Source organism: Arvicola amphibius, chromosome 9 (assembly GCF_903992535.2).
Source record: "Arvicola amphibius chromosome 9, mArvAmp1.2, whole genome shotgun sequence".
Classification (NCBI taxonomy): domain Eukaryota; kingdom Metazoa; phylum Chordata; class Mammalia; order Rodentia; family Cricetidae; genus Arvicola; species Arvicola amphibius.
Genome location: NC_052055.2, coordinates 79,479,428 through 79,504,988, shown reverse-complemented (window position 1 = coordinate 79,504,988; position 25,561 = coordinate 79,479,428). Strand labels below are relative to the sequence as shown.

General features: G+C 40.1%; 1 protein-coding gene across 5 annotated transcripts in view; it reads left to right on the top strand.

The window, feature by feature from the left end:
* Positions 1–25,561, top strand: part of Kcnq5 (potassium voltage-gated channel subfamily Q member 5) — a 519,651-nt gene that overhangs the window by 417,599 nt on the left and 76,491 nt on the right. For all 5 annotated transcript variants that reach the window (XM_038342681.1, XM_038342680.1, XM_038342683.1 and 2 more), the window contains exons 6-7: positions 13,668–13,778; positions 21,814–21,909. In XM_038342681.1, coding sequence (XP_038198609.1) covers positions 13,668–13,778; positions 21,814–21,909 — 207 coding nt within the window. The remainder of the gene's footprint in view (positions 1–13,667; positions 13,779–21,813; positions 21,910–25,561) is intronic.

The following is a 25,561-nucleotide window of genomic DNA, read 5'->3' as shown; positions in this document are numbered from 1 at the left end:
ATTTCAAAAATTCAACACCAAAATTCCATCCAGTAAGTAAATGAGCTGATGAACTAGACAGATACTTCTCAAAAGAAGTAATAAAAATAGCCAATAGATACTTGAAAGAAATGTTCAGAACTTAGCCATAGAGAAAATGTACAACTGCCTTGGAATTTTCTCACCTCTGTCAGATTGGCTGTCTTCAAGGAAACAAATGACATTGTATGCTGGTGAAGACAGGGGTATAGGGGGAAAGGGGCAGAGAGATACACTGTTGCTTGAAATGTATGCTGAATAGCCACTGTGGATGTCACTGTGGAATTTCGTCAACAAACTAAAAAGAGGACTATATCACGACCAGGTATATATATGCAGGAACTTTAAATCAACACACCTTGGAGACACATGCACACTCATGTTGATTGCTGCACTCTTTGTGGTCCCTAAGAAACAGAATCAAAGTAGGTGTGCATGATTTCTCTAAGATGGGGAGTCTAGATATAAATGAGTATGTGTGGGTGTATATGTACCCTCGACCCCATAAAATTAGATAAATGTGGATTATTTTTCTGCTCCAAAGGAAAATGTAAACATGACATCTGTAGGAAAGTGGACACAAACGGAGATCATCATAGTCGGTTAAGTAAGCCACATGCAGAAAAACAAACAGTGCATGCTTTCTCGAACATGGGAAGTCTAGCTAGAAATGTGCACACACACACACACACACACATATATATATATAATGTGGAGCCTTAGCCTAATGAAAGTAGAAAAAGAAACATGGAGGAAAGAAAGAGATTGGATTCAAATGCTAAGGAGAAGAGAGAGTAATGGAATACGTGTGACATAAGAGCCAAAGGTGGGGCTGCTTGTGGGGAGAAAGATGGCCACAAAAAGTGACACAGCTGGGGTGTCAGAGGAATTAGGAAGAGGAAGGAATAAGAACAAAATACAATGACAGGTGTGTATGAGAAGTGCCGAATACTAAAAGAAAGGGAGTGCCATAATGAAACTCATCACTTTGAATGCTTACCCACAATATTAACTTAACCAAAATGGCTCCATTTCCAGCTCTTCCTCCCTACTTACAAGAAACATTGTGCATTTTGAAAGAAGGATGGAAATCAGAAGGAGACCTGACACTCTTGAAATACCGCTAATATGTAGAGTAAATGAAAACCCGTTACTCATGGAACAATAAAATGCAAGCTGAGAAAATGGATGGGTTTTCATATGAGTGAGGGAAAGCAACCTATATCCCAGCCTGTTTCCAGCAATCTGGATTCAGGTTTAGTGTTTGCTTCTCGTGGATAATTCAAATATATTTCAATTAATTGCACTACTCAAGGGCACCTTTTTCCCTTTGAGATGCAGTTGTTGGTGAATTAAGTCTGGCAGCTTTTTCTCTGTCTTTCCATTATTCTTCTTTTTCTCCTTATTACCAATACAAATTGCTGTATTGTGTGCTAAACGGTATGTGGGAAACTCTTAATATACTCTCGCTTAGTCACCAGCGAGCTTCTCCTCCGGAGAGATGCACAAGGCAGGCTTTCAAAGGTCATATCTGTGATTTGCAGTGAGAAGCAGTGTGTTTTCAGTGATTTCCACTTCAATAAAACTGTTTTGACTGGTGTTTAACCTGTACTTTACAGGTTTCTGAATGGCCTAATTATGTTTCCATTTAAAAAAAAAAAATCTAGCCCTGATAATCAGAGTAAAAAATAAAAAGATCTTCCAACATGCCAAGCTTCTAGGAATGAAAATAAGGGCTTGTGACTCTAAAGCAGTTTTGTTTATATTGGCTGACTCATTAATGGAGTTGTCTGATGCTTGAAAAAAACATGAAAAGCAAATAAGAGGGCTTATTATTTCTATTCATTACAAAAACAGAATATATTAGATCTTAGTGTTGAATAAATTTAGATTATTGCACCACTTACTATGTGCCACTGAAGACTTCTGTAGAAAGTTTGTTAGGATAATTCTGATTGAAATTGCCCATGTTGAATGTAATAGGCGCCTTAATAACTCTGTAGTGTCTAGATTAAATGGGAAAATGAGACCACCCTAAACTGGAATGTTTATTAGTTCTAAGCTTTAGAAAAAGGAAAATTATCTTTAGTAGGAGTCCAAAGTGTCAACATAAAATATCTGAATTCTATTTGTTCCGTCTAGAAATATAGTGCCCAGTAAATTCCAAGTATTAGAAAACAAAGGTCCTTGCTTTAGAAAGGGAGGAGTGTCACCATCATCATCTTTTAGGGATGCAGGAATGTGATCAGCTGTGATCAATGCAATATTCAAATATGATCCCTGAACACAGTTCCATGCTAAGGAACAAATTCTGTGCCCACCTCACCATGTGAAATAACAGGTATGTGAGAGCCGGTGCCAAGACCTCAGCAGGTTCACAGACATGGATGGTAGCTGTTTGGAGTACGGACATTGCTCTGAAGGATGTTCAGTATAAGTGTCTGCCCAAACGGAATGAAGGAGAGCTGTATTCTTCATTGCAGACACACAGTGTAAGCAGAGAGGAGATTTGGGAATTGGAGGTTGTGACGAAAACGTTTCTGGGCTCTACAGTGGTGGCTAAAGGGGCAATGCTGCAGGCAGCGGAGGAGGAGTGAACAGACCAATCCAAGCTGAGATGCTCCTTGCTCCTGGAATCAGGGTCTTTTGAATGCTAACCAGAGCTCCACGTGATGACTTTTTTTTAATTCTTAGCGCCATTTTCTCCTTTTTCAGTTGCCTCAGATTTAATCAGAAATAATTTAAGAATAGAATTTCTGAAGTTATTTTCTATTATTATCTCCCCCTTTCTTGTTATTTTTTTCACCTTTGATTCACTTTAGATTTATTCTGAAATAACTTCAGGTCGGGTTTTCCTGAAGTAATTTTTTTTCTAATAATGATCTGCTCTTGAAGAGCACTTTTTATTATTTACTGTTCATCTTGCAATGAAGCTAGTGTTAGGTTTTGTAATGTGTATAACAGCAGATAGAAGGACTCCACTATCTAACGGCAGGTCGAATGGCATCTGAAGACAGATTCCATTTGAGATTGTATCCTTGAAGAGACTACTTCAGACAGACATAAGAATTTGTATCAGCCAAGTAAAGTCTCGGAATCCATGCCAATAATCTTACAAGCTTTCACAAGGCAAGTCATGCAGACGGCTTCTATATGCAGTCCAGAGCATGGTGTGCTCAACGTGTCTCACATCCCACAGCGATGCCAAAGTAAGATGCATGGGAAATGAGCACAGGCACCAATGTCCTTGATAATGCTAGGTCGACCTTCAGAGAATCAGCTCTCCTTATTTTGGATTCACCCATAAGATTCTTTTCTGCATCGTTGTACAAAGTATAATTTTCTAAATTAGTACCAGTCTGGGAAGTTAAAGTAAATGATTGTTTTTTACTGTCAATGTGTTACCTAAAGCTATCAAAGCTTTGTTTAGTCTAAGAGAATCAACATAGCAGCTCCTAATGATTCAAGAGCATTCTCAGCTACCATACACCCAACACCCAGCCACCCACCCCAACCCTGCTCTAAGCATCTCCAAGGCTCACACTTACCTTGACAGCATGTGTTTATGGAGCATACCACTCTGAAGGCTCTTGAGGAGATTCTTCATTGAGAATCCTGGTCCTTTAAGAATGTCATCCCAAACCTGTGTCTGTACCCTTGTTTTTGATAGTATTATTCCATAGGCATTGATAGACACTGTTTTAAAAAAAAGAGGAAATATGCTCCGTGGACACGAGTTCTAGACCCAACACTAGGATTTGCTAAGGCATTAGTGTTTGGTTTATTTCTTGTGTATGTGGGTGGACAATTGTGTGGGTATGGGAACCCATGTGCATGTGGAAGCTAGTTGAAGGTACCACGTATCAGGCTCTACGGTTCACCACTTTGGTTCCTTGACACAGGATCTCACACTAAATCTGGAGCTAGGCTGGTGGCCAGGGAGCCACAGTAATCCCCCTATCTCCATCCTCCACAGCAATGAGCTTACAGGTATATTTAGCCACTCATATATTTTCACATGGGCCCTGGGGGTTTGAACTCGGGTCCTTATCCTTGTGTAGAAGTCTCTCTTATCTACTGAGCCATCTCTCTAGTCCCTGGAGATTGAAGTTAAGCAATCATTTCAATTATATCATTTCATATTATATATATATATATATATAATAGAAAAAGTCATATTGAAAAAATACAGATTTGCTTATGCATGGAATGAGATTGGGACACAGAGTTGGTTTGTCAAACACTAGGAAAATATCACTCATTATTATTATTATTATTATTATTATTATTATACGTTTTACCTCAAGTTTGGAAAAAAAACATTATGAATGATAATATTGCAAGGAACCTGCCATAGAGGAATCCATATTAGATGATGCTACCCACCACAGGACACTCTGATGTTTGGACAAAAGAAAACTCCTCTGCGTCAGTAGTTCAAGTCCCAAAGGTGACTCTCAAATTCTAGGACCGCACACTCTCTGAAATCAGGTGCTATAGGAAAAGAAATAAAAAGGGGAAGGAAAGAAAGAAGGGAGAGTAAAGGAGGATATGACAAAGGACTTGTTCTTCAAAGACCCTGTTACGAAGAAGTTATGTCATAACTGTAAAAAACCGACTGTCTAGTCTTAATTTGTTCACATGAATGCATTAACTAAAAACTAGTATTGACAATTAAGTTTTTATAATCATGTCAAGAAATATTCATTGATTTCCTCCCTAAAGGAAAGAGAAAAAAATTATTTTTCTAATGGAATTAATCAACTTGAAAGAAAAACTCTCTAACCTCGTCAAATTTGACCATAGCGTCTTCCTTCTTGTTTATGTTGTTGTTGTTATTGTTGTTTTTCCTTTGTTTCATTTTGTACCTTTTGCTTGTTGCATTTTCTTGTTGCTTTTGTAATGGTCTTATTTATTATCCTGACTGTGTATGGTATGTTTCTGTGGACATAGGGAAGCACATGCCACATACGTGTGGTTAGAAGACAGCTCGCAGGAGTGGGTTCTCTCCATCCACCTCGGTGAGCCTGGGTCTATTTTGTTTCTGCCACTGTATACTCAAGGCTAGCTGGCTTTGAGCTTCCAGGTGATTCTCCTGTCTGCACCCCTGTCGTTCCATAGGGCTACTGGAATTACAGACACGGGTCTCTGCATATGACTTTTAAATTTACCATCTGTGGATGAGACTCACGTTGCCAGGTTTATGCTGAAGGCACGGTTACCAGCTGAACCATCTCATTTCTGAGACAGATTCTTAATAGGTAGCTCAGGCTAGCCTAGAACTTATGGTCTACCTACCTCAACTCCCTAGGTACTAGGATTATAGACAAGAACCACCAGGCTGACCTCTGACACTCCATCCATTTTTTTAATCAAGAAATTTCTACCAGAATTGGCATTTCTTTTAGAATACTGTTCCTGATGAAGAATGATTGCTACACATTATAAGGTACCTTCAACTCCACTACATGTGATTACACCTACAAGTCAAAGCTTTCAGAGCACAGACTTTCACAAATGTGTCTTCTTAGTTGGATGACTGCAAATTGGTGTGTATAACACATGGGAAGAACTTATCTGGGCTGTGCTCATCTGCTTAGTCGCTTGCAGTAAACAGAGCTGAAGAGGTGGCCCAAACTACCACCACCTGAGGCCTGCCAAAGGCCGGCAATAGGACAAGTGATCCGTGTGCCCTCTGACCCTGGGCTACCTGCTGTTCTACACCACAGATTGTGTCTGCCACCTTCCAGGACAGATTGTGGGCTATGCGGACAGGCAGAACCTTCTCGACTCAGAAAGTGTCATTCAGCCTAAAATAGCATGGAAAGAGATACCAAAGAGGTTTTGTAAGAATTTTTAGCTTTATTTGAGTTTTTGTTTATTTGCTTGATGGATTTTTTTTTAAATTTTTCTTACTCTTTGTTTTTCAAAGATAGGATCTTGAGGTTTAGCTCACTCTGACCTTGAACTCACTGCCATACCCCTACCTCAGCTTCACAGTGGCTAGGGTTATTGGTATGTGCCACTTTGCCCCCAGTAAATTCATCAGTTTCTTCGAGTAAACTTAAAGTTTGATGATCTCCAAGTGTTAGAAATATACTATTTGGAAGTTGTGTTTTACATATTTGTCTGCTCATATAACTATTCATTAGGAATTTGAATGGATGATCTCATAACTTACTTTCTCTACACTGACTCATCTGTGTGCTGGCCCAACACTCCCATGCAACATGAGGTTATTAACAGAGGATGAATGTTGTTTATTGGCTTGCTCAGTCTGCTTTCTTATTGAGCCCAAGACCACCAGCCCAGGGGTGGGACAAGTCTACAGTAGGCTGGGCCATCCCCCACAAATTGTTAATAAAGAAACAGGTTTGCCTACATCCTAATTGTATATAGGCATTTTCTCAACTGAGGTTCCCTCCCCTCTGAATACTCTAGTTTACAACAATCACACTGATGCAAAACTAGCCAGCATACTGATAATATGTGGTACACAGAGATGGAAGGTTTATGAAAATGCAGTAGAACGTTGTATTGGAGCTCAAAAATGCAAAATGCTAAAGCATTATTACTATAAAACCAAGTGTGAAAACACAGCTCTATTGAGGGAAAAGCGTACGGTCTAGGGACTCTCTTATCTTTAGATTACTACATGATATGAGTTCATGCTACACACAAGCAAACAAATAAATAGAAATAAACATAACTTGATGGGAGATAAGCGATTTAAATCATTTGTTGTTCTTGCAGAGGGCCTGGGTTTAATTTCCAGTACTTGCAGAGTTACTTACAACTTTCTGTAACTCTACTTCCAGGAAATCTGATATCTTCTGCCCTCTGTGGACACAAGGCACACATGTGTTACATATACATACATGTATATATGCTGGCAAAATACTTAGTTGCATAAAAGAAATCTTTTTTAAAAAATACCTTATAATAACATCAAATATCAATGCAACATGGCTGAGATTTATGCAAATAAAAATATGAAGTAGAATCTCAATTCTTCACAAAGAATGTTAGGAAATGAATATACCTGTATATGTTTTAGTGAGCAATAAAATATTTATAATATTATGTATATATAGAGTTTAGTTTTGTGATGATGTATTATAATCAAACTTTAAGTAGACAAGTAGCTACCATAGAAGTTTTGATTACAGAGCCTTCTCTGGAGCTAAGAAGATGACTCAGAGACAGGGCATTTGCCTATATTAGAGAGGCCGTTGGTTTGTTTCCAAGTTAGGGGAGAAAAGAAGAAGGCGTCTCTGTGTATTATCACATATTAATATGCTATCAGAAAACGATCTCAACTACAAAGAATTACAGGCCTTTCTTTTCATTGATTATGCAGCACTATAGTCCAGCTCATTCCTTTAAAATATATTTGCTATGCAAAACAAACCTCTAATAGACAGTGATTCACTTTTAGCATTGTAGGTATCAGAAAATAATGACATCCTTTCACTCAGGAATTACCCAGAATGTCTTAGTAAAATCAGAACCTATCAAACAACCACACTTTAGTTCTCTATATCATCCTGAACCCACCCAAGAGTCCCTGTCACCCCCACCCACCAAGCCTGTATACAACAATGAGGCATCTACATGACTCACCCAAAATACACAGAGGCGTCGGATCTGATTCCAGTTCTGTTACCACTATGCTCAAGCCTTGCATCCTAATGTCCTATGTGCATGAAGAGCTGACGAGGAATTACACAACTCGGGTTGCCGGGGCATCTGAAAGGAGGAAGTATACTATTAATTTCTTGTTGGATTGCTGTTCTAAAGAGACTGGCATTTTAAAGAGATGCCTTGTTCATTGTTTCTGTCATAGAAACATTTCACTATTAGGCTTAGTTTCTCTAAAATCAATGCTTTTTAAAAGCATCCCAAATCAGTATGCTAACTGCATACTATAATTAGTAGTTGCTAACTTCCCTTACGACTGAAACTGCTGAGATACTCTGTGTCATGGTGGCTGCAATATGAAAAAGATATGGCATGATAAAACAAGTCGTCTTGCCATACCAGACTAGCAGGCCACTGCTTGATTCCTAGAAATGTATGAAATCTTTTCCAGAAGGGAAATCTTTCCAAAAGTCCCTCAAACAAGCGAGAATACTTTTTGACTCAGGATAATCCTGGTGGCCTATCACATGTTGTCCCATCAGTGAAAATCATTCTTTATTTAATCTTCCCAGGGCTTCTTTCTGTCTTTTAGGTCTTCTCCCAAATATTCCCTCCTGGAATGCCATCATTAAAATACACCAAGCAAACGTGAGAGTAGTATGTCCTCTGCAGAGACCAGATCATGTGACCACGGTCAGGAGGCAGGACCTTTTCCGAACTCAAAGAGAGAACCACTGAAATATTTTATTAGAGGGGAGTGAGAAAATGCCATCCACTTTAGGTATACGGAAAAAGAACTAAAGGAAAAAAGCAACAGAAGCAAACAGAGCAGGTAGAAACTAGTATATCTGCCTGGCCTCTCAAGGAGCCAGGGATGACAGACGATTGGGATGAATTTGTAATGTGGTACCCAGAATCAACAGGAATCACTGATAGGTCCAGTGACGTGGGATAAGGACATATGCCCTCACTAGCATATATCCAAACATGTGCTACACAACTAATTGAAATAAAATCCTTTTTTTTCAAGGAAAGAAATAGCACATAGTATTTAATAATATTGAAATAGAGAGAAGAAAATAAAATATAAATGAAAATACATATGTGCATACGTACATAAAATATATGCTATATATATAAAGAATAGTAATAGTAAAATAAATGACAATATTTTCAAATGTAAAATGGACCTGTGTTTAATGACTTGACTATTGTGTGAGTATCTGTAGTAGTAATTAAGTCAATAATTATCATGTGCTGTGATCTTACTCAAAGAGAGAATTTAAATAGTTAAAATAGTACTCTTAAGACAAATGGGAAATGAAAGTATCTATGATAAGATGAACAGACTTCATACTTCACACATAGGAAGCTTTTTTGCTGCTAATAGTACATGCTAATTAAAGAAAATTAAATCAATGTATTGAGTTTAATAAAATCCTTTTTTATTATTTTGAAAAAATAGTAGTGAATGGGAGGCATATGACATGGTTCAGCAAGGAAAAGAACTTGCTGCCGAGTGTGACAAGGTGAGTTTGATCCAGGTACCCACATAGTAGAGGGAGAAAACCAACTTCAGCAAGTTGTCCTCTGACCTCGATTTTCATGTGGTGACACCCACCCCACTGGTTTGCCCACACACATTTAAAAATGAGTACTTATAAAACTTAAAAGAGAAGATAGTATGGGAAGTCCTTTCCAGGGCAATTAGATAGAGAAAGAAATAAAGACATTCAGATGAGAAAGGCAGAAATGACTTACTGTTTGCTGACGACAGAATCTTATGACTGAAGAACTACAGATCACACACACTCATGCACACACCTGTATATGAACACCCATACATGCACAGGCACGCACACCTGTACACACACCCACACACATAAACTTGTTAGAACAAATAAACTAATTCAGGTTGGGAATGGTGGCATACCCTTTTAATCCTGGAAGTCAGAGACAGACTGTACTCTGTAAATTTAAAGCCAGCCTGGTTTACATAGTGAGCTCCAGGAAAGCCAGAGCTACACAAAAAGACCTTCTCAGCAAGAACTTTAAATCTTTTTTTTTATTTTTTTATTATTATTATTAAAAATTTCCACCTCCTCCCCACCTCCCATTTCCCGCCCCCTCCCTTTCCAGTCCAAGGAGCAGTCAGGGTTCCCTGCCCTGAGGGAAGTCCAAGGTCCTCCCAGCTCCATCCAGGTCCAGGAAGGTAAGCATCTAAACAGACTGGGCTCTCCCTAAGCCAGTACAAGCAGTAGGATCAAAACTCAGTGCCATTGTTCTTGGCTTCTCAGTCAGCCCTCATTGTCCGCTATGTTCAGAGAGTCTGGTTTGATCCCATGCTTTTTCAGTCCCAGTCAAGCTGGCCTTGGTGAGCTCCCATTAGACCAGCCCCACCGTCTCAGTGGGTGAGCGCACTCCTCGCGGTCCTGACTTCCTTGCTCATGTTCTCCCTCCTTCAGTTCCTCATTTGGGCCTTGGGAGCTCAGTCCTGCGCTCCAGTGTGGGTCTCTGTCTCTATCTCCATCCATCGTCAGATGAAGCTTCTATGGTGATATGCAAGATATTCATCAGTATGGCTACAGGAAAGGGCCATTTCAGACTCCCTTTCCTCAGCTGCCCAAGGAACTAGCTGGGGACATCTCCATGGATACCTGGGAACCTGTCTAGAGTGAAGTCTCTTGCTAACCCTAAAATGGCTCCCTTAATTAAGATATCTTCTTCCCTGTACCCCTATCCACCCTTCCTCCATCCCAACCATCCCATTCCTCCAGGGTCTCTCCATCCTCCCCTCCTCACTCTTCTCTCCACATCTCCCCATCACCCCTTACCGCCACCCCACCCCCACCCCCAAGATCCCAATTTTTGCCTGGCAATCTAGTCTACTTCCAAAATCCAGGAGGATAACTATATGTTTTTCTTTGGGTTCACCTTCTTATTTAGCTTCTCTAGGATCAGGAATTATAGGCTCACTGACCTTTATGTCTAGAATCCACTGATGAGTGAGTACATACCAAATTCATCTTTTTGGGTCTGGGTTACCTCACTCAGAATAGTGTTTTTTATTTCCATCCATTTGCATGCAAAGTTCAAGATGTCATTGTTTTTTAGCACTGAGTAGTACTCTAATATATATATATATATATATATATATATATATATACATTCCACAAATCTTTAAAGAAAGAAATTGAAGAAGACACCGCAGAATGGAGAGATCTCCATGCTCCTGGATAGGTAGAATTAACATAGTAAAAAACGGCAATCTTAGCAAAAGCAATCTACAAATCCAAAATCCCAGCAAAATTCTTCACAGACCTCAAAAGAACAGTACTCAACTTCATATGGAAAATCAAAAATATAGCCAAAACAGTCCTGTACTATAAAGGAACTTCTGGGGTGACACAATCCCTGACTTCAAACTCTACTACAGAGCTACAGTGCTGAAAACAGCCTGATACTGCCATAAAAACAGACAGGAGGACCAATGGAATCAAATCATAGATCCGTATATCAATTCATACACCTACAAACACCTGACTTTTGACAAAGAAGCAAAAAATATCAAATAGAAAAAAGATATTTAACAAATATTTAACAAATGGTGCTAGCATGACCAAATATCAACATGTGGAATAAATGAAAATAGATCCATTTCTATCACCATGCACAAAACTCAAGTCTAAATGGATCAAAGACCTCAGCATAACACCAACCACAATGAACCTCATAGAAGAGAAGATGAGAAGTACACTTGAATGCATTGGCACAGGAAACTGATTCCTAAATATAACTCCAGTAGTACAGACACTGAAATAAATAATAATTGGGACCTCCTGAAACTGAAAAGCTTCTGTAAAACAAAGGACACGGTCAACAAGACAAAACGACAGCCTACAGAATGGGAAAAGATCTTCATCAATCCCACATCAGACAGAGGGCTGATATACAAAGAATGCAAGGAATTGATCACCAAAAGAATAAATAATCCAATAAAAAAATGGGGTACAGACCTAAACAGACAACTCTCAACAGTAGAATCTAACATGGCTCAAAGAAACTTAGGGAAATGCTCAACATCCTTAACCATAAGAGAAATGCAAATCAGAACAACTCTGAGATTGTATCTTACACCTGTCAGAATGGCCAAGATCATAAACACTGATGACAGCTTATGCTGGAGAGGATGTGGGGTGAAGATCATAAACACTGATGACAGCTTATGCTGGAGAGGATGTGGGGTGAAGAGAACATTCCTGCATTGCTGGTAGGAGTGCAAACTGGATATCAGTATGGCTATTTTTCAGAAAATTAGGAAATAACCTACCTCACACCTCAAGACCAGCAATATACTTTTGGTTACATACCCAAAGGATGCTCAATCATACCACAAGAACATGTGCTCAACTATGTTTGTAGGAGCATTATTTGCCATAGCCAGAACCTAAAAACTAACTAGATACCCCTTGACTGAAGAATGGATAAGAATAATGTGGTATATTTACACAATGGAGTACTACACAGCAGAAAAAATAATGACATCTTGAAATTGGCGGGCAAATGGATGGATCTTGAGAACATCATATTGAGTGAGGTAATCCAGACCCAGAAAAACAAATATCATATGTACTCACTCATAAGTTGCTTGTAGACATAAAGCAAAAAAAAAAAACCTATAATTCACAATCCCAGAGAACTTAGACAACCAAAGAATACCCTAGAGAGATATAAATTGATCTAATCTATATGGGAAGTAGAAAAAGACATGATCTCCTGAGTAAATTGGGAGCATGGGGATCATGGGGGAGGGTAGAAGGGGAGGAGAGTAGACAAAAATATATAGCTCAATAAGAACAATTTTTTTAAAAAGTACATGCTCTACCTACAAACTAAAAAAAAAAAAAAGACCCTGTCTCAGAAGAATGAAAGGGAGGGAGGGAGGGAGGGAGGGAGGGAGGGAGGGAGGGAGGGAGGGAGGGAGGGAGGGAGGGAGGGAGGGAAAGGAAACAAAGTGAGGGAGGGGAAAGAAAGAGAGAGGGAAGAAGAGGGGAAGAAAGATATAGAAAGAGAAGACTGAGAACAAGAAGGAAGAAAAAGAAAAGCAGAGAGAGAGAAAGGAAGGAGGAGAGGAAGAAAGAGAGAGACAGAGAGAGACAGAGAGAGGCTAAGAAGCTAAGACAATTTCATTTGCAATAGCCGCCAAAGAAAAATTTCACCAAAAGCTTAGGGACATATACACGGAAAATTTTTAGCTTTAGTGAACTGTTGTTAAGAAACCACTGCTCCTTTTCAAACCCACTGTAACATCAGTCCAGCTGAACAGCTTCTGCTTTCCAAAGCCCACTGGAGATCCCTTTATCACTTCTGCCTTTTAGCCAGAAGGATGGGTACACTCTTCAAAGCCTTCAATATGGCAGCAAACCCCAGGTAAGCCATCTTGCATGCTGGTACCGGTCAGACCCCTTCAAACCCTTCAGCGGGTTACTTGACCCCATTAGAATTTTTAAACAGCTCTGTATGTCTTGTTTGAGTTGTTTGTATAGGCCTTGCCTCTTCCATGTTATAACTATCTCAGGACAAAAACTATGTACCTTTCATTGTTGTTTCCCTGCAAATCATAAAACATATCTTGAGTATACGAGGCTTTAAGAAAAGGCCAGTGACGAACAGTCTTAATTAGAATAAGTCATTGTTCGGGCTACTAGCTTGTAAATTCACAGGGTTATCTCTTCTAGGTTAGTGATGGTGATCTTAACCAAATTAACTTCCTTTGAGTGCACATAGACAATCCGGAAGACTATTAGAAGAGAGGACCAAATAGTCCTTCCCTTGAGCAAAGAGAGGTTCTATTATGTCTCATGAAAAAAATCAAAGCACGGTAATAGATGGGCCAACAAGACTTCTCGAGTCATGGTTTAGTGGAAATAGTGTCTTGCCTCCTAGTCCTGGGTCCTAACTTCCTTCTCAAGTACTTAAACTGGCTGTTCTGTTGGCTTTGTTTCTAGATCACACTGACAACCATTGGCTACGGAGACAAAACGCCCCTAACTTGGCTGGGAAGATTGCTCTCTGCAGGCTTCGCACTCCTTGGCATTTCTTTCTTTGCACTTCCTGCTGTGAGTATCCTTGCAACAAGAAAGCAGCTTCAATTGGGCCCTCAAGGCTTCCTGGAGTCAACCCTCCACATGTCTGTGTTCCTATGGGTCCTCATTAACCCATAGGATTCTTTTAATAAAAAGTTGACTTTTCTAAATGCATCCGGGTATATGGTGGACAGAATATGGACCAGAGTCTTCATACCGGCTAAGTCTGTATTAACAATAATCCAGATTCTTTCAGTCAACATGCCACTAATACATATGGAATGTTTAGAAAGATTTAAAGATAGCTTCATTTAAATTAATTACTGCAATTTGCTTCATAATGTACACAAATGGAAAGACAGATGTGCACAGGAGTTCATTCCTCTTCCCGAACACTTGAATGAAAAGCATCTGACCTTAAGTCTTGTAAATGTGTCAGATGATTTATTCCTGTGCCACAGCCATTGATTTTTTTTCTTAATGAGCAGTTTCTGCATTTCGTCAGAATGAAAAACACATTTATCTCCCTCTAAGCTTCTGACTAGTTTTTCTTCAATGGACGAAGCTGGCCTCTCTAGTAACTTTAGTCTCTTGCTTCTTTAAAGGCAGTTGGACATGACATTACAGTTTACCTCTTCCCTCCGGACATCATTTTTGTCCACTCCATCTAAGCTGGGCATCAGGAAGCCAACAGTAAAGAGTGAGAGTCCAGCCTCAGCAGGTGCACCTAAGGAAAACAGTCTCATCCCGGCTCCAAGCTGCTGGCCATGCCATGTGCAACCTCTGTCAAACTGAAACCTGAGGTTACACGCCAGAGAAAGCTGAGCACATGGGAGACAGACGGGGGTTTTTTGGTACCCCAGTCTTTAGCTCTCAGTGCTTCTTCTTTGACTGCAAGTGACCTCAGAGGGCACACTTGTTCTTCTCACACTCAAGGATCACTCCTGACTAGCCAGATGGTTCAGGCCCAGACCACCCAAAGCCATGGCAAAGAGACTGCCCAGTCTGTGCCCAGACTTGTAGAACGCACCTCAGTTTGAGCGATGCAGTGAGCTAGGAGTACCATGGCAGGATACCACAGACTGTAGGTCCTCAACAGTAGAAATTTTTCTTGGGGGTTCTTGAAGGCCAGATATGCAGGTCTAGATCCAGATCCACATCCACATATTAGCAGGGTGAGGCCCTTCTGAGAGCCTGGAGAGAGAGAATACTGTTTCAAACCTCAGTCCTTGTGGTAGAGAGGGTCTTTACAATATTTATATCTAAATTATCTGATAAGGATATCATTTGCATGCTTAGGACCATCTTAATGATGTCATCCTAACCCCAGATGACCTCTGGTGAGGACCCTCACTACCTTCAAATAAGTCACATTCTAAAGTACTTGCAACACATGAACTTGAGGAGACACAATTTAGCTCAGTGATTTTTTTCCTAGTATGTTTCCTCCTTGAAATAATAGAGGAAGAATTAAGTTCAGATAAGTACTGGGCAGAACAATGTGATAATGTAAATCAAGTGATTAGTATGCAGAAAACAAAAACACTTCCCTTCATTTGCAAAACTGTAGAAGTGTGTGGTGTGCAGGCCTTTAATCTCAGGGGCAGGCAAATCTCTGAGTTCAAGGCCAGTCTGGTCTACAGAGAGTTCCTGGACAACCAGGGCTACCCAGAGAAAAACCTGTCTAGAAAAACAGCAACAACAAATGTTTCCTGATGCAAAATGATAATATAAGACAGATCGGGAGCAGAATGTCCCACATTCACATCTTGTTTCTCTGGGTAGCCTGTCTTAGAACTGGTGCTAGCCTGGTCTACAGGGTTCCCACCCCCAGCCCAAAGTCAGTTCCCATAGCTGGCTCAACAATCCAGAAAAGAACAGAGAATCGATCATTGGATTCCCTGCAGCAAAATACCTTTGGAAACAGTGAAATGCAATCTTAGATTTATTCCCCAAAAGTAATGGCATAAAATACCTGCTGTTTTTATTTCACGGAGATAAATGGACTATTAAATAGAGGTCAACATAACATACTGCATGGGAACCGGTGTTGCAAGGGCAGGAAATGCAAATCCACAAGAAGCAAGCAGAGATGAGTGTTCAAAGTATGTGAAGACTTGGGGATCAGTTAGAGTCAGAATCAGGCCCCCTCTGAACCCTTCTCAGTGAAACACTAGGCTCCTATAATGAAACTCTGAACCATTCCAGGGAGGTCAAACTATGTTGTTATATAAGGTTACAGATCAGAGGCTAAACGGTCATTCACGGGAATGTTTCCAATAAAACGTTGCCGTTTTTATATGCAAATTAAGTTAATCTATGTGAGAAGTCTGTAAACTGTGTTTGCACTAAACAGAACATTTCCTAACAATGCCAAGAAACACAGCCTCTACTGTGAAACATTTGACCATGGTCCTGAGTTGTCATTTTGTCCTCTATTTCTGCTAACAGTGCAGCCTGATTGAAATTTTGAGAGCATTTTGCCAGGAAAGTGTCCTTGTTAGGGTTACTATTGCTGACCAAACCATGACCAAAAGCACCTTGGGAAAGAAAGGGTTTATTTTGCTCACTCACAGAATACATAACTGTTGATCATCAAAAGCAGTGAGGGCAGAAACTCAAGCAGGGCAAGAACCTGGAGGCAAGAGCTCATGAAGAGGCTGTGGAGGGAGGCTGCTTACTGCTTGGTTCCCTAAGGCAGAGCTTGCTCTTTGCTTTCTTATAGAAGCCAAAACAGCCCAGGGATAGCACGACCCATAATGGACTGGGAAATCCCCATCAATCACTAATAATTATGAAAATGCCCTACAGGCTTCTCTAGAACCCCATCTTCTGGAAGTATAATTAAGAGAGTTTCCCTCCTCACAGAGGACTTTAGCCTGTATTAAATTAACATAAAGTTCTTCAGCACAATTGACCCCTTGTCAACTTGACACATAAACAACTCCACATTAAGCCAAACCTTTCCTTTCTTATTCATCCCCAAGATTACACATTAATATTGATATCACAATATAAAATATCTTCAAACTTAAAAGTGCTACAGTCTTACAAATTCAAACACTTTGAAACTTCAGTCTCTTTTTAAAATCCAAAATCTGTTTTAAAAGCCAAAGATCTTAGCTGTAGATGCCTATAAAATAAAAAATAAGCAAAGCACTTTCTTACTTCCAGAGTGAAGAGCCAGGGGATAGTCATAATCTGAACAAAGCAAAACCAAATTGCAAACGTGTAAATAATTTAATAGCCAATGTCTGGGTTCCACTCACGATCTTCCAGGTTTCTCCAAAGAGCTTGGGTGGTTTCTCCAGCTCTGTCCTCTGGAGCACACACAGCTTGTCTGCTAGGCTCCAGCTGGCTCCACTCCACGGCTGCTGCTATTGTTGGTGGTCATCCCAAGGAGTCCCTTGGTACAACTGGGCTGCACTTTCACCAGAAGCCTCTCCTGGGCTCTCTCTGGGGATTCCATCCTTTTCATACAGTGCCAACCCCCAGCTGTTCTCCATGACCCCATGACCGTTCCATGCCTTCAAAACCAAGACCAACTAGGTAACTTACACTACCAAGTTTGGCTGTCAGGATGAGATGGAACCTTGGCTGCCTCTGGAACACAGCTTCTGTGGCTGACTCTGAGGAAACACTCCCCAGGAGACTTCACCTCAAGGATGCTGGTCTCTTCTTAATCACAGCCGATCCTTCACTCCCAGCTGCTCAGCATCCATTGTCCCAGCAAAGCAAAGGCTTCACTTCAGTAGCTGTGGTCCGCTTGTTAATCACAGCTGAGTCCTCAGCTGCAGATAACCAGGCCCTGCAGACTGTCCAGTAGAATCTTTGCCTCCTCTGAGACTTTAGGAGCCAGGCCTCCATCATCTACATTGTTCCCAACAGTCTTATCTTCCAAGCTCCTATAGATCAGCTTATTGGGCTCTCAACGCTCAATGGGTTTTCCAGGCCAGAGTTCCACAGTCCTTTCCCAGTCTTCCCCAGAGCAACACCATCAGGTCTGTAACAGTGATACTTGCTGTCCTGGTACCAACTTCTGTCTCAGTCACCATTTTGTCCTGTTGCTGTGAAGAGACACTATGCCCAAGGCAACTCTTATAAAAGAAAGCATTTATTCGGGGACTTGCTTATAGTTTCAGTGGGTGAGTCCATTGTCACTGTGGCAGGGAGCATGGCAGCAAGTGTGGCATTGGAACAACAACAGAGAGCTACATTCTGATCCCCAAGCAGAAAGAAAGAGAGTCTGGGCCCAGCATTGGCATTTTCAACCTCACAGCCCACCCCCAATGACACACTTCTTCCAACAAAGGCCACACCTTCTAATCCTCCAATAGTGCCTTTCCCTGATGACTACACACTCAAATATAAGAACCTATTGGGGCATTCTTACTCAAACTACCACAAGAAGGTTGAAGAGGATTGTAAGCCTTTCCTCTTTGAAGGTCCTGCAGCTAGGAAACTCAGTGATCATGGTTTCCTGTGTTACCTTGACAACAGAACGTCTCTGGCACACCTTACAGGGTCAACAAGTCATTATCCCAAGCTCCACTGTAGCCCACCCTTCTCTAACTCCCTCCATCCCTAGGCTACTGTGCTGCTGTAGGCCAACCTGACTTCTTCATAGCAACCTTATAGGCAGATCTTACTCCCTCCTCCCGCTGGATACCCTAGCTATAAGTGGCTTTATTATGAAGAAATTAGCCTTTATGGAGAGTGAATTCTTTTACATATCCAGCTGGTTTAACTCTAATACAATAATGAGATCTGCTTGACTTGAAATGTTAATTATTCCACTAACACGTTTGCTACTATCTTCAATCATTAAAAATATTAGCAAAAATATTTGCAATATTTGTTAATATATTACAAATACTAAAATATATTTTAGCCAGGCAGTGGTAGCACACGACTTTAATCCCAGCACTCGGGAAACAGAGGCAGGTGGATCTCTGTGAGTTCTAGACCAGCCTGTTCTAGAAGAGCTAGTTCCAGGACAGGCTCCAAAGCTAAGGAGAAACCCTGTCTTGAAAAACCAAAAAAGATGATAGATGATAGATAGAGATAGATAGATAGATAGATAGATAGATAGATAGATAGATAGATAGATAGATAGATCAATAGATAAGTATTAATATATTACAAATATGAACAAATATAAACAAAAAAGATAGCAAAATATAAACAAACACCAAAAGTCAGGATAGTTTGGTTGCCATGTTGAGGGTACAAACTCTGATCCTTAGAGTTGAATGATAAAAAGAGGTAAACATTTTAAATTTTTGTCAAGGTATTTTCCCACTTGGTATTTATGTAGCATTTATTAGCCTAGAATCAGACATTAAGACCTAAAATTTTAATTCTTGTTAGTTTAAAAAATTAGTGAAAATCACTTTTGTAAGATTTGCATCCATGAAGGCATGGGGAATGAATGAGATAAAGATACATTATGTGAAAAAGACAAAGAATAAATGAATTTTATAAAAAAGGATTTTTCACCTATTGTTGCCAGTATTTGAAGAGTTGTGTGCATATTGAAAGATGAAGCCATGTTACCCCTGTGTGTACAAATCATGACTGACCGGCTTAGAGACACTGAACTGCATGTGACTAGAGGCAGATGTAGAGATAACGAGACAGCGAGCAGAGTTGGTTAATAACTGCTGGAACATGCAGCCTGGCACAATAGACATGTAGTAAACAGTCACCAGTTCTAAGAAATGCCAAGTGATTTTCCGTACATTTTATCTTGCTTTGTAGATATTAAATTGTACTGTGTAGGACCTGCGTCCATTTTCAAAAGGGATGTAAAACTCTCATACACTGTGCTCAAAAATAATAGCTATTGCTGTTAACCCACTGTCTATAAAAACCTGAATTATGTTCAGAGCAAGTGATACACAAATATTCACTTTACAGGTAGAATACATACCCTAAAGATATTTTTATTCTCTCCTGTGTGTTTATGCTTAATGGGAAATGAAGTTAGAGGAAGAATCGATCAGTCAGTCTTTCCCAAATAGCCTCATTTAACCAAAAAAATAAAAAAAAATAAAGGATTCGGAAGAGGAGAGCATTTGTGATACCAAGTGGAGACAATATTATTTAAATCTATAAGCCAGACCATCCAAAGCAGGGTTTTATAAAGCTTAGCTTGTGTAATCACAGCCTGTATGAGATGGAGACATGAAACAGCATAAGAAATACACTGCAGGCTGAGATAGAAAACAGAACCCATGACTCAATTGCTTGTTTCAGGGCACAGTCATTTATCTTAATTAATAATAGAGGAGGGCACTGCATACTAGTAGCAAATGGTATTATTCTACAATTCTGTATTTTAAACACGATTGCATTGCTTACTCTCTGGTTATTGTCACCAATGGGCTTAGAATTGTGGAATCTCAAGATAAGATGAAAGGCTACCTAAAGCCCCGAGATATCTCAGCAGAGTTGTCTTATGGCCAAGACTTAATGCCTTCTAGAGATAAACAGAAACCTTGTCCAGGAGGTACCATCTTTTACCTGACAAAGGGTGCACATTGGGCATTTCTTACCTGCAGAAGACATTGACTTAGCTCTTAGAAGATACCCATCTCTAACTTAAGGGTGAGACTCCTGAAAGCTTAATAAAAGGCTAATAATTTATAGCTAGCAAGCAAAATGGACAGACTTGAAAGCAGCGGAGCTTGCAGTGTCGTGCTAATGAAGTCAAGAACGTAGACAAAGACTGAATTTAGCAAGCTCTGAATGTGAACAAAATGTTGAGACAAAAGGCATCTTGATTTCACAAATGTCGGACCTACACAAACTGAAAAGAGAAGCAAACATCAAAGAACCAGAATTTTTGCAGTTCAGGATAATAAGAATGAAGCCAGGTGGTGGTGGTGGTGCACGCCTTTAATCTGAGTCCCTGGGAGACAAAGGATCTCTGTGAGTTCAAGGCCAGCCTAGTCTACAGAGCTAATTCCAGGACAGCCAGGACTATACAGAGGAACCCTGTCTCAAAAAACCTAAAAATATTTTTTAAAAAGTAATAGTGAGTGAAAAGAAATTAAATTAGCAACAACAACAAAACACCTGGGTTGAGAAATGGCTCAGCAGTTGAGAACATGCACTATTCTCGTAGAAGACCTGGATTCAGTTCCCCAGTACCCATACCAAGGAACTTGCAACCACTCTCATCTTCAATTCCCTGAGATCTGACTCTGTCTTCTGAAATCCTCTTACCTGCACACACACATGCACATACACACAATTTAAAAATACAATAAATCTTTAAAAGAACACAAAACAAACCAAAAACTGAGGAAGGTATGTTAATCTCACCAACCACAAATTTCAAATAGGTGAAGCAAACCAAAAAAGAAAAGAAAGAAGAGAGAAAAGTAAGACATGCTGAAAGCACCATATTAAAACTGAGGAAACAGGAATAGGTTTTTCACGGAGTCATGCTTTGTTTGTTTGTTTGTTTGGTTGGTTGGTTGGTTGGTTGGCTGGAGGTTGTTTATTTGTTTGTTGTTGTTGTTGTTGTTGTTGTCATACAGATGAGCAAAACCTACAACTCCAAAACTGCAAACCCATCTTTAAGGTCCTCAGCTGGGATCGGTCTGAACCTCACCTCTATCTTTCCCAATTTTTGTGTATGATGAATGTACCATCCCAGGGTCTTATCAGTGCTAAAAGTAGCCACATGTCTATAGCAGCAAGACTTTAAATCTCCCAAATTTAAACCCCAGTCCAATCCAAAGCAGAGTTCACACCTCTAAATTCTATCACTTAATATCGCTTGAATTTAGTGATCATTTCTCTTCCTAATTATGATGCTTCTTATGGTACCAGAAATCAATTAATGATAATGTTCAGTTGATTTACTACAGAACAAGACTCATAATCTTCAGGCAATATTACCCAACAGCTTGCTACTCCCTGGAAGTGTTAGAACAAAGACATATAGTGGTTTTTTTATAAGTAACATGTTAATGGGCAACACATTACATAATGTTTGTCTTTTTGTAGATTCGTTTTAGAGATCTTTAAAATGGTATTATTTTGTATTTTGTTCCAGGGCATTCTTGGCTCAGGTTTTGCATTAAAAGTACAGGAACAGCACCGCCAGAAACATTTTGAGAAAAGAAGAAACCCAGCTGCCAACCTCATTCAGGTAAATGTCAGCGTGATGGGGAGATGGCAACATCTGTCTCCAGAAGTGCTTGCTCGGTCATTTTCTAGTTACCATGCTTCATTGCTTCTTAGAGTTACTTACTGTTCTGTGCTAAAAAATAAACAAAACAAAAATAAAAAAATAAAGTCAAACTTTAATGAACAAGCCAGAGTTTGAACAGGTGTTGTCCCTCTCCCAAACAACAACAACAAAGTATGTTTTTCAGATTAATTAACCATTACCACCAACACTGTGCAGAGGTTACCAGCCCTGCCACTCCTGGAAGGACCCTAATACACTTTATGAATCACTGTGTGAAACATAATTGGTCATTAAGTGATGGAGCAGAATGCAGCACCATTCCTGGAATTCCCATGACTTGCTCTAACCCGTTGTTTCCTTCTGTTGTGAAAACAATACAAGGTTTAGAATGTTGAGGTTTAGTGTCTGTGGAATTACTTTTCTTTTTTTTTTTTTTTTTTTTTTTTTTTTGGTTGTTTCGAGACAGGGTTTCCCTGTAGTTTCTAGAGCCTGTCCTGGAACTAGCTCTTGTAGACCAGGCTGGCCTCGAACTCAGATCCGCCTGCCTCTGCCTCCCGAGTGCTGGGATTAAAGGCGTGTGCCACCACTGCCCGGCATGGAATTACTTTTCATGTCTTGTAGGGACATGGCCTGAAGTGCATTAGATATTAGAGGATATATATATATATATATATATATATATATATTAGATAATAAACATATTGTGTGAAGCTAGTTCATAATACATCGAGTTTGTGTTAGCATTTCATTTTCTTTCCAGCAACCCAGGATTTGTGTTAACATTTTTCTAAAATATTTCACTTTCTAAAATATTTCTAAATATTTCTAAAATATATTTTCCCTAGATCAAGGATCTGAAGTGAACATTTCACGATGAACACAGTAGTCCTGAAATCCCAAGTTATCTCCCCTCCTTAGAAGCAGCTGAGGCCCCAGACTTTGATCTGGAGATGCTGGGATGCAAATATGAGGGACTCAGAGAATTGTTTGCATGCAGATGTAGCGAGTGCATTGCTTTAATTTAGATCTCAGCTTTGAGTGGCTGAACTACTTTTTAACCGTCCAATTAGCCTTTCCCTAGGTCTGTGGCATGCCTTACTTCCAACAGAAATGGAGCTCTGAAGAGGGTGTTGAGTGTGTAGCTTAGGTCTATCCTAAAGGAAATCTGTAGCTGATGACTAAATTGGATTTAAACAGAGTGCTATTTTACAACCGCTTATGAGAAGTGGGCCATTGGGCGTGAATTGCAAGGCAAACCACTGACAATAAAGGCCAGAGAGATGGCTCAGCAGGGAAGAGCACTGGTTGCTCTCCCAGAAAACCCTGGTTCGAGTCCCAGCACCTCCGTGATTACTCAGGTCGGTCTGTAACTACAATCTCAGTAACTTGACACCCTCCACCGGCTTCTGCAAGCACCAGGCACCCGCATGATACACAGACATACATTCAGGCATAGCACCCATACACATAGAAATAAATTAATAAAACTCTTTTTAGAAGATGACAAATAAAAACAGTAAAATTACTTTCTTGATGAAAAGGTCCTTAAGTTAATAATAGCATAAGCACCATAGCCAGGAGCTAGGAACGTAGTTTAATGATGAGGGTTTCCCTGGCATGTATGAGTCCTTAGTTGAATCGCCAGTATTGAGAAGTCTGGAACCAAGCAGCGATCCCATAATGACAGAAGTGCACAGTACAGCCACACAAAAGCTCACCACTGTCCATCTGCAGTCTTCACCGAGGTGCCTGCTCTCAGATTTCTTCAGATTTGTTCTCTCTTTACTATCTTTACCTCCCTCTTCCTTCACTCAAGAACAGCTCTCCCACCTGGGAGCGCACCATTTGTTCAAAGGGCTCCCAGAATCCCACTGAGCAACAAGCCCTGCTTATATATAGCACCAATAAACCCTCACCCCGATATTAAAGCTCCTAGAACCTGGGCTGTTCTGCCGAGAAGCAAACCTTTGCCAGCTCTCCTGTGTACATCAGCTGTGACAACACGGAGTTGTGCTGCCAATACAGTAGCCACCAGCTCCGCGTTGCTATCAAAGCTAAGCGAAGTCAAGATTAAAAATTGATTTCTAGACACTTATCAAATGTTCGGTCCCTTTAAGGAGCTGTGAGCTGCCATGGCACATTGAACCTACCTCTAAGAAGCATGGCAGGGCCTTTCCTTGGCTTCTGTGTCCTTGTCAACTACTGAATCGTGAGGAACAGTTCCCAACCGAACTTCAAAACAAATTGGTTTTCATGCAGCAAATCATTAGAGAAGTGGAATTTGTCTGTCTCCAAAGTGAGACAACCAATAACAGGTAGAGATGTCAACTGAACAGTTTAGCTCAGAGGAATTGAACTCCGTTGTGTACAACTTGATCGTGTAACATATATTGTGATTAGCAAGTGAACTTGTAAAATTAAATTAATAGCAGAGGGGAGTTATAAATTTTGCTTAAAACTCCGAATTGTTTCTGACAGGAAGAAGCACAAACTTCGCGACTTAAAATGTTTAAGAATACCTTAAAATCTATGCTTAGTATCAGGAATCAAAAGTTGAATTTGAGGGCTGGGCAGTGGTGGCACACACCTGTAATTCTCAGCACTCGGGAGGCAGAGGCAGGTGGACTTCTGTGAGTTTGAATCCAGTCTGATCTACAGAGTAAGTTCTAGGACAGTCAGAGCTGTTACACAGAGAAACCCTGTCTCGAAAACTCAAAAACAAGATTGAATTTGATGAGGTGGGAAGTAGCTGCCCCCTCATTCCAATGGAATGTATTTATTAGTGCTGCGTAGGAATAGCATGGTATTCATTTGCCCATTGTGTCTCCTTCACGTAGTCTGAACAGAATCCAGGGAGTTAGGCTCTCACTAGACATTGTAGAAATCTATTTTTTAATTTAGCCATGAATTTTTTAAGGATCAAGTAGGTTGAAAAACAAGCTTTGCTTGCTGATCCTTTCATTCTTTACCCCATAAACCTGCAGGTACACTGTATGTATATAGCATCGAGATCAAAGGCAATTTCATTTGTGTTGAGGCTGAACCAGGCTCTTGCCACCACGGCGAGTGAGATGCTCAAATTGCTTTGTCATTTGGTTGGTGAAAGAACTACATTAACCAGAATCTCAAGGATTTAGAGGGAAAAAAAAAGTTGAAAAGCCCAGAAGCTCACAGCAAACTTAGCTGTGTCAATATCTTTGCATGACTCATTTAAATTAACTTTTCAAGTGGAGCAGTCTGGGAAACGAAATCAGCTCTTGGTAACATTCTGAATACCTGCCCAAATGTCACAACTTTTATTAATAATGCCTAAGACTCACAGAGTCTTTTACAGTTTGCAGAGTGCTTCCAACACATTATATCACATGATCATAAAGATAAGCCTCTTCATTGCTAGGACTAAATCCTTGCTGTCTGAGTCCGAATCCAACACTCCTTAACTTTATTTTAATTTTGGAAAATCTCATACATATATACAATGTTCTTGATCAGATCCACCCCCACTCCCTTCTTACTCAACCTGCTCCCCACCAACACATCCATTCCCACCTCCTCTCTCTCTCTCTCTCTCTCTCTCTCTCTCTCTCTCTCTCTCTCTCTCTCTCTCTCT